Source organism: Mustela lutreola, chromosome 12 (genome assembly GCF_030435805.1).
Source record: "Mustela lutreola isolate mMusLut2 chromosome 12, mMusLut2.pri, whole genome shotgun sequence".
NCBI classification, from domain to species: Eukaryota; Metazoa; Chordata; class Mammalia; order Carnivora; family Mustelidae; genus Mustela; species Mustela lutreola.
Window position 1 is genome coordinate 44,258,364 of NC_081301.1, and position 9,731 is coordinate 44,268,094.

General features: G+C 37.8%; 1 protein-coding gene across 1 annotated transcript; it reads left to right on the forward strand.

Moving 5' to 3' along the window:
* Positions 1–1,260: 1,260 nt before the first annotated feature.
* On the forward strand, positions 1,261–2,656 carry TUSC1 (tumor suppressor candidate 1). The gene has a single exon (XM_059142801.1). It carries the CDS (start codon positions 1,344–1,346, stop codon positions 1,971–1,973), a length of 630 nt encoding a protein of 209 aa, XP_058998784.1. The 5' UTR covers positions 1,261–1,343; the 3' UTR covers positions 1,974–2,656.
* Positions 2,657–9,731: the final 7,075 nt, after the last annotated feature.

Genomic DNA, 9,731 nt, shown 5'->3' on the forward strand with positions numbered 1-9,731 from the left:
CCTATTCAGAAGACTAGTGGAATCTCCATTAACCATAAGGTGAATGTTCATTGCTATGCACAGATAACTTCCATGGTCATTATTGATAGCTTTTGGTTGGAGATTATACATATATAAAATGTATATAATATATTATATAATTAATATATATTTATATAATATATTATATAAATAATTATATAAATTATACAAATAATTAACTTATATAAATATATAATATATAAATTTATATATAAATTATAACATTATATGTATATTTTACATATACATGTATATGTATACAATGTATACATATATATATATATATATATATATGCATGTATGTGTGTGTGTGTATATATATTTTTCCCCCTTTCCTGTCCTATTCTGTCCTTTCCTCTCTTCTTTTCTGGGACCTTTTTAAAGATATTCTTGCTACCACCATTCTACCCCATGAGATCCTGGCATCAGCATCTTTTCCTTAATTTACTTTGCAATACTCCAGTTATTTTATACGCTGAATCCCTAAAAAATAAGGAATGTGATTCATTCAGTAAGTTGTATCCATCTGTCACCAGAAATTTTGGAGCCTACTTAGTATTCAAAGTTTCTTGAATGCTTGAACACATTTTGAGGTTCATAGGTTTGTGGACCCGCTTGAGCAAAAACAACTGATTATAACCTAGTTTCTACAGAGTTGCAAACAATTCGCAGAGTGGGACACTGGTTATGCACAAGCCGGGAATCGCTGGTGGTGTTTTGAGAGATGCCGGTTCCCACTTGGCGGCCCTTATGGCGGGTACTCACTTAATTCTAAGGCTTTATCGAGCTTAGAGGTGGGTTTAAACCGTACGGTTCTCAATGAATTAGTTACAGCTTTGCAACTTGCCCGCACGTCTGTCCCGGAACTTACTATCTTATCATTATTTTTGGCTTTGCGACTGTCCCGTCAGTAACCAGAGAAAGGTAACCAGCGGTGGTGGCGCTGGATCGCAGGGCGAGCCCCGCTGGTTCCTGCAGTGCCCAGGCCTGCACGGAAGCGCCCGGCAGAACCCAGCGGAGGATACACGCTCTTCCCCCCCTCTCTGCCAGAGGGCTGAGCAGCAAAGCGCTCCCCGGGGGCATTGTGTGTGAGCTGGCCGCAGATCGCAGGCCCAGGGGGGCAGCTCCACCACGGGAGACAAGACACGCCTCGGAGCGGGCAAATTCCCGGCCCCCTCTGGCCCCAAGCCAGCAGCCGCCACCCGCCACCTCTTCTCCTCCTCCGCCGTGGCCCCGGCCGCCCCGCCGGGCCCCGAAGTCGCCCGCGCCTTGGCGCCGGCCCCTTGGCCCGCGGCGCTGGCGGCGCGGTCGGGACGGGACGGATGTGGCGCATGCGTGGTGGCGCCACCAGGCGCGGGAGCTGCGGCGGTGGGGACGGCGGTGGGGACAGCCGCGGGCAGGGCCGCCCCGGCCGGGCTCGTGGGGGCGGCGGCATCGGCGGTGGCGTGGGCTGGCGAGGCCGTGCGGGCGGCGCCCGACAGCAGCTGGAGGAGCGGTTCGCCGACCTGGCTGCGAGCCACCTGGAGGCCATCCGCGCGCGGGACGAGCGGGACCGGCAGAACGCGCGGCTGCGCGAAGAGAACGCCCGGCTGCGGCTTGAAAACCGGCGGCTGAAGCGCGAGAACCGCAGTCTCTTCCGTCAGGCTTTGCGGCTTCCCGGCGAGGGTGGCGACGGGGCGGCCGCAGAGGCGGCCAGGGCCACCGCGGGCCCCGAGGAGGCCAGCACGAACCGGAGGGCGAGAGGCGGCGGCCTGGAGGACGAGCCAGGCAGCCCCAGGGCCCTGAGGGCCCGGCTGGAGAAGCTGGAGGCCATGTACCGCCGGGCCCTGCTGCAGCTGCACCTCGAGCAGCGGGGGCCGCGCCCGTGTGGCGACAAGGACGAACCGCCTTTGCGCGCACCCGACTCAGGCCTGCGCGCCCCGGACGCGGAGCCCCCAGAGCCCTTGCTGTAGCCCGAGGCCGCGGCCGGGGGGAGGCGGGGCCTCGCGCGGCCCCTCCTTCTCCGCTCGCGGCTCCCGCACCTAGCAACGCCCTGGGCCCTCGGCGGCAGGACTGGACCACCGCGCCCCCGCCTCCCGCCCCGCGCTAGCCAGCGGGGCTCGGCGTCGGTCGCCTGCGGTGGAGAGCTTGCAGGGCCCGCTGGATCCCCACAGTGCAGAGCACCTGCCTCTTGCCCCTGCTGGCTTCCAAGGGTTGAGGCCTAGAAACGGAGGGGGGGTTTGACAACAGCAAGAAATGGGTGCCAGTCAACACGTCCTAATGTCTGAACTTTTCAGGGTGTTGTGAGGACCTCTTCTACTCCCCCCCCCCCCTTCCTGTTTGGTTCTATGAGGAATGAATAATTCATTTTGGGTTGGTTGAATTTGTTGTTCATACTTCAGTCCCCTAAAACCTCTAGCCATTATCCCTTACATGGTCACCATTTGCTTTTGTAAGTCAGTATTACTTGGATAGCCTATAAAGTACCAACTTTTTATTAAAAAGATAATATTTATTACTTAGGAAATCCTATGTCTGCCCCCTGCTCTAGTCCTTAATCATATATATTGATTTGTTTACCCCCAGGAAATTTTTAAAACATCTGCCTACAAGTGATCTTTTAAATTGGTAAATAAATCTGATGCATTAAAAATAACCTAGATACATCCCGCGACTATTCTTTGAAGTGTGTTACGTCTTTACACATGTTTAAGAAATATACATGACATGTATGAATTTTACTTTTTATTATCTGACTTTATTCTTTGGAAGCTACCATTTTTGCTTAATGTAAGTGATAGTTTTAAATAATTAAAGATTAGATAGTATAAATATATAAACTAATTTATTATTTTTCATTATTTCATTATTTTTATTACATTTTAGGCATTAGAGCGTAGTCAGTGACAGCTACTTTGCTTTATTTTGTTAAATAATTTTTAAGAAATTACGAATTATTTGTATTTGGGAAGTCTCCAGAGTGATTTCTCCATTGAGGTTTCATTGGGGAGGGGGGGAAAGTGGTTGATTTCAACACCAGATGTTCTAAAATCACTCTTTTTGCCTTTTGCTGAGTAGGCACTTTTGCGGACTAAGTAGTAAAGAGGATACCATTGTACCCCCCCAAAAATCGTGGGTATAATACAGTGTTTAAGTGATAGAAAATAGCAGTTGAAGAAAAAAATGTAAGTTTTTGCTAGAGCTAGAAATTATTTCATAAACTGGACTTTTCATTTTATTTGTGACATATTCCAAAAGTTTCAAATATATTACATATATTACAAAGAAGGTACCAGGGAATGTAGTTCTGTGATTTTTCTATTCTAGATTTTGAAGACAGCTTGTGCATTTTGCTTAAAGGTAGCTGATACTTAGTTGTCAATATATAAATCTTACCCTCTGACCAAAAAATATAAGAAAAATCTTGGTGAAGATAGGTGGATATATGAAAAGTATTTCTATCAACTTTACTTCATTTTCTAATAGTGAAAAAATAGAAGTTTTAGGAGGCCATAGGAATTGAAGAATAGGAAAAAAGAATATCAGCCTACCGCTACTTAATTATAACTTTGGGTTTAAATTTGGGTTTATCTCTCCAAGCCTTAGCTTTCTCATAATTAAAATGAGCGCAACCTCTACCTCAAAAACATAACAATTTTATTGAGATGTTGTATATAAAATGCCTGCATCAAAGTAAATGGTCTATCAATAAGAATCACAATCTAAAATGTGAAAGTCGTAAATGCATATTTTACGGACACTTTGCTTTTTGTATTTTGATCCTATATGACTTTATATTAGCAGAGAAATATATTCTTTGAATGAGTTGACATTTTTCACTCCCTATAAATAAATAGGGGAGATAAAACCCTGTATAATAAAGGTATAGTGCATCAAAATGTTAAAAAATATTTGCCACAATGTGGCAAAATTGGGAATCTTGAATAAGCAAGCAAAATACTTAGTTTACATAGCTTTTAAGCACTTTTTGTCTAAAAATCGTGTACAACGTAAGTATGTAAACAAAAATTGTAAAGGAATGAGGCACACATATACAAAAGTGAGGACAACTTTTAAGCATAATTCCTGAAAAAATCTCTGAAACCAAAATGTCCCATAACATGGGTTCAGGCTAATATATATTTCAACTTTGTTCAAATTCTCTGCTGATTAACTGATAAAGCATCATAAATAATATGAAAGATGTTTGTGATATCAAAGTATATGCCTGTTAAAGAGGTGGCTAAAGTTGATTTTAGAAAAGTTTGATGATCTATTTTGATCTAAAATAAACTAAAACTTTAGATTATCATACCTTGACATTTTATTTTCATAATTTGTTGTTGTGCAATGAAGAGGACTTATACTTTAAAGAAATGAGCAACAAAAATATGCTCTGTTAGCAAAAAAATTTAGTAAGAAGGATTGGTATTTTTAAACACCATTTTTTATGGCTGCTATTCACAAAACCATACTTTTTTTATCTTTTCCTCTATAAAAAATTAGGATATAAATCAAACCAATTTGGAATGAGTGCATCTGTAGATCATAGAACAAGCTATCCTTGCTAAACTTCTTCAACATATTTATAATATTTCTAACATATTTGAAGAATATTGGAATACATTTTTTGTCTTGTTTAGTCTTAGACATAGGTTAGTCAGTTTAGGAGCATTGCCATGATGAAACTCATACCAAATTTTTTAATAAATTGAGTTATCAATACCTACTAAATAATTATTAGCATGATTTTGATTCCACGGCCAAAATATCATTCACTATTTTGCTAGAAGGAACAGATTTTCACTGAGAATTTGTCACAAAATCCTCATGAATGAATGACACAATTTATTAATTTTCCAGTTTAGTGATTAATCAATTACAAATTCTCATTTTTCTACTATAAACTTGCTTTTTTGAAATATATCTTACCCATCTGATATAGACAGTATATGAATATATTTATGCACTGGAAATAATGGACCAAGGAAGAAGTTAGATAATAACCATGTCTGACTTTAAAAGGATTATTCATGCTCAAATTTCAAGTTTTAAGCTTAAATAACATTTTCATCTCTGAATGATCAGAATTAAACTACATTGTGTTTAGTGTGTTGTAGATTTTGCTTATAAAATGCATGTTCAGAATCTACTTGTTTGTATAATCTTTGCTTATTTCATGATAACTTATTAGTAAGAAAGTCCTTTTGTATACCCAAACTCTCAGACATCTGTCATGCTTTAGAGAAAATTTGAGAAAGGACAACTGTTTTTTGGTTGGTGCTTAATTTTTATGTCAATGATAATCGTTCTGCTCAAAAATTGAGCTCTTTCAAAAGAAATTTGAACAATCTATCTCCTCTTTCATGCTTGGGACTGGTATAAGTTTTCCTTAGCCTTTCATTTTTCCAGGTCTCCTCACTTTATCATTGTTTTTAGAATTTTTAACATACATACTATTGTATTTTAAACTTAGTAGATCTGTCTTTAGTTACAGTGAAGACTGTTGCTAAGAACCAAGAAATCCAACAATTCATTGACTATTAAAAAAACAGTGGAAAATTCCTTTTTCTCTATTACATAATATGTCTAATTCAGCAGCTTCAGGATGTCAGGAATCCTTGTTCCACGAGGTCATTCAGGGTCTCGGAACCTGTTACAATGTTCCTTTGTCTTACACTGGGTCATTGTTTCATGTGCATGGTAGAAATAGGTAACTTCCAAATCTAGCTTTCAGCATATAGTCAAGAGAAAGAGAACTTGGAGGAGCTCTGCTGGGAACTGAAAATGACATAAATTCCCCTCTGGACATATTCTATTGGTAAAACGTCTTCATATAACACGTTTAGCTTCAGAGGAGGCTGAGAAGTATAGTCAAGCTGTAGAGCTTTTACCCAGCTATAAATGCATTATTACAGAAGACTGAGAGGACGGGTTTTAGTGGACAACCCCCTTAAAAGAGGCTGACATCTACTTAATTTTTTAAAAAAGAACTTACATATCCTGGTATAGCATTTTTGAAACTATATGACTTAATTTAATATAGAAATATTGTGGGATTCCTTTATTGATTGAAAAAAGTTCAACGTTTTCATTCCCATCTTTAACATACTTACAGTATAAAACACAAGATATTGTTTGGAATGAGCAAGGAAATACAGCTATTACTTTTATTTAAGAAATCCTTATAAATTATGAACTATCCCTAAATAGTGTATGTGTCATAAAAAACACACTTTTAGGAGCCTTTACTTGGTAAATTTTATTTCATATGTAAATCTAGGTGTATAACTTGAGGGGTAAATATTTATGTTCATCTTGTTTCTTATATAATAGCATTCTACATCTTTTAGATCTGAAAGATACCTTGGAAAATTTCATCTTAGCATCCTTCAGACTCTTGTGCCAATAATTTAACAACTTGAGGAAGCTATGGTACATATAGCACTCCAAAACTTAGAATATGTGCATCACAATTCTAGGTGATATTATTCTCTCCTGTTTATGAATAAGGAAACTAATGAACAAAGACTATGAATAACTTTTCTAAGGTCAAAAAGAAAAAAATTATTTCAAAAATTTAATTGATATATAATTGACATATAATATTTTAAGACAAGCATAATTTGATGTATATGTATATTGCAAAACAATAACAATAAGTTAATATTTACAACCACACATAGTTATAAATTTTTTCCTTGTGATGAGAACTTTTAAGATCTACTCTTAGAAACATTCAAATATACAATACAGTCTTGTTAACTATAGCTACCACACTATACATTATATTCCAGAATTTATTCAAATAAGTTATTATAATGGTTTTAATAAGAATGCTTCTGGCTTTCTGTATTAACCATAGTAGTATTGTCCAGTAGTTCCCTAATTTTGTACTTTTTATCATGGCCATGGTTATACTTATTCCATAAGAAGACTTTGGTGTTTGTGTTTCAGTACAGTTTACATAGCAATGGAGTTACATGTTCCTTTAAATTTTTGTAAATTTTAGGTATGGGATTCTTGGGGATATATAGATGGATGATTTTGGGAGGGCCAGGTAGATACTTTGAAATTTTTGCCTACTTACTTGATTCAAATGTGTCTCTTTACATACACAGCCCAAGGAAACTAAAGGGAAAGATTTATATTCCTTTGTTCGAGAGGGGTTTTCCCCCTGGCTTGCTAGACAAAGAAAGAAAGCACAGAGTCCCATTTCTTTTGACAGCTGTCATGTGATCATAAGAATGGCAGTACAGAGAGATGGAGGAAAACTTCTTTCTTGATATCATCCTTGCTGCTCTGGTTGTCATGCCTGCGGTCTGTTCCACATTTGGACCTGCAGTTATATGTGAAAATACATTCCCTTATTATTTAATACAGTTTGAGTTGGGGCATTTAAAAAATAGAGGTCATGTCACAGTGGAATCCTGTACAAGACTAAACATTTCAGGGACATACTAAAATAGGGGTTTCTCACAAACACAATGTTGAGGAAAAGCCAAACACAAAAGAACATAAAATGGACAAAATAACTAAGATCCATGTATATACTTAGACTTGTATAAATTAAACAAGAAAAAAAAATCATCCCAGTTTAGAAAAGGGCAAAAGATTTAACACATCTTTTTTTATTAGAGAAAAGCTAGATATCTCAAAAAATATGAAAAGATTTTCAAATTAACAGTAATATTAAACTAAACTTGGGTGTCCTGTCTTTTGTATTACACACCTGACTCAGCATTTGCCTAATGGCTAAAGGAAAAAAAAAAAGAAAGAAAGAAAGAAAGAAAGAAAGAAAGAAAGAAAGAAAGAAAGAAAGAAAAAGTAGAAATCATTCTGAACATCTTCTTCTATGGTCCTTATATCTAAATGGTTGCCAAATTCTTTAATCTTTGCCTCAAAATCTCCTGTCACACTTTTTCCTTTTTTGTTTATAGTTTTGAGCCTATTGTATTTGAGGACCTTTGGGTCTCACTTTCTATAAGGTGAGCATTGAGGAATGCAAATTTATTTTAGTTCAGAGGATACCTTGGTGTATCTACTGTTGACTAATAGTCTTCAAAACAGGGTGGACAGGTTAAAAAACAAACAAACGTTATTTTCAATTTACATTTAGTTTAATCTCATCCTTTTAGATTTTTTCTTTTTGTGTATGTTTTAGAATGTTCTTAGTACAGTAAATGATACATAAATTTTTGTATGTACTCGAAAATGTTTTACAGATCCCATACTACACTAGGAATCACCACGGTTACAGGATTCATTAGCTTTGGACCTTAATCTCTTTACTACTTAATCTCATTGGTATACAGTTCTTTTCAAATAGAATAATTGAGTAATAAAATGTATGCAAATATGTATCATAGTGAGACTTGTTATAAGACTTCAATTAGATATTATATCTGAACTTGGATTTTATGTTTTAAAATACAACCAAAGTAAAAACAATTATTATTCCTGAATGATAATTTTTTTGTGTCCCTTGGCTTTTAGAACATAAAAAATTAGTCATTAAAATTATTTTAAGGATGCCTGGGTGGCTCAGTCATTATGCATCTGCCTTCAGCTCAGGTCATGATCCTAGGGTCAAGCCCCATGTTGGGCTCCCTACTCCTCAGGAAGCCTTTTTCTCCCTCTCCCACTCCCCCTGCCTGTGTTCCCTCTCTTAAAGAAAAAAAAAATTATTTTAGATTTTTGACTTACGTTATCTTCCCAACTAATTCATATGGTTGAGGATTAATTTCTCAGAATTTGGGGGCAGTATATATCTTTTTTTTTTTTTTTTTTAAGCCTTTGATATATTTCAAGGGAGAACTCAGGGCAGGTTTGTATCTATCAAGAAAGCTACTAAATTAAACTGAAAATCCTTAAGGCTATATTACTGAATGTATATGCTTCCCAACATTTTCTGAGAAGAATAAAAACACTTCTGTGCTTATAATAAGGCATATCTGAACTACTAATAGCTGCAAGACATGAAAATATCTGACTGTGAAGTTGATTATGTACTCAAGCAGAAAGATGTAATAAAAACTTTTCTGAATTCACCCTCCTTCCTTAATTTTTCTCCCCCATATTATCGATGCAGATGTTGAGTTTCTTCAAAAAATGCAAAATAATTGGACCCGAGGACTCCTTTTAGCTAAAAAGAGCCCTTCCCCATTTTATTAAACCCATATATTTCAGTGAAATAAGTTCTATGAGTTATTCTTCTGAAACTGAGATTCAGCAGCACAGAAAGAAAGTCAAATAAAAATAAATGTCCAAACATAGCTCCCAGATATCAATCATTTGTCTTCTAGATCCACTCCATCCTTCTCCATCCTGCTCCCTATCACATTACTAGCCTCCCTTTGTCCTTGGGTTCCAGGATAAGGTTGATTTCCTGTTGGATTTTTTGCTGCTGGGAAATATAAGCATGAGATCAGAAGGAGGAAGTAGTGTTGCTCTGAATTTTCTATGGGCTACTTATATCCTTTTAACAAAGGTCACAGCTCCTATAAGTTTGCCCTCTCTGCAGGTTCTGATAAAGGCTCTAGCTCCTCACCACTTCTGGCCAAAGGGTGGTGAAGTTCTCCATGGCAGGTATTACTAGCTTCAGGGTACTTCTGTCTCCTAAACCATATCCAAGTTTTCATAAATGGCATCTTATTAAACTATTTTATTAAACTATTACCCACTTTCACTGTGGGGACACAGATTGATTCAATATACAAACAGTGAATAAT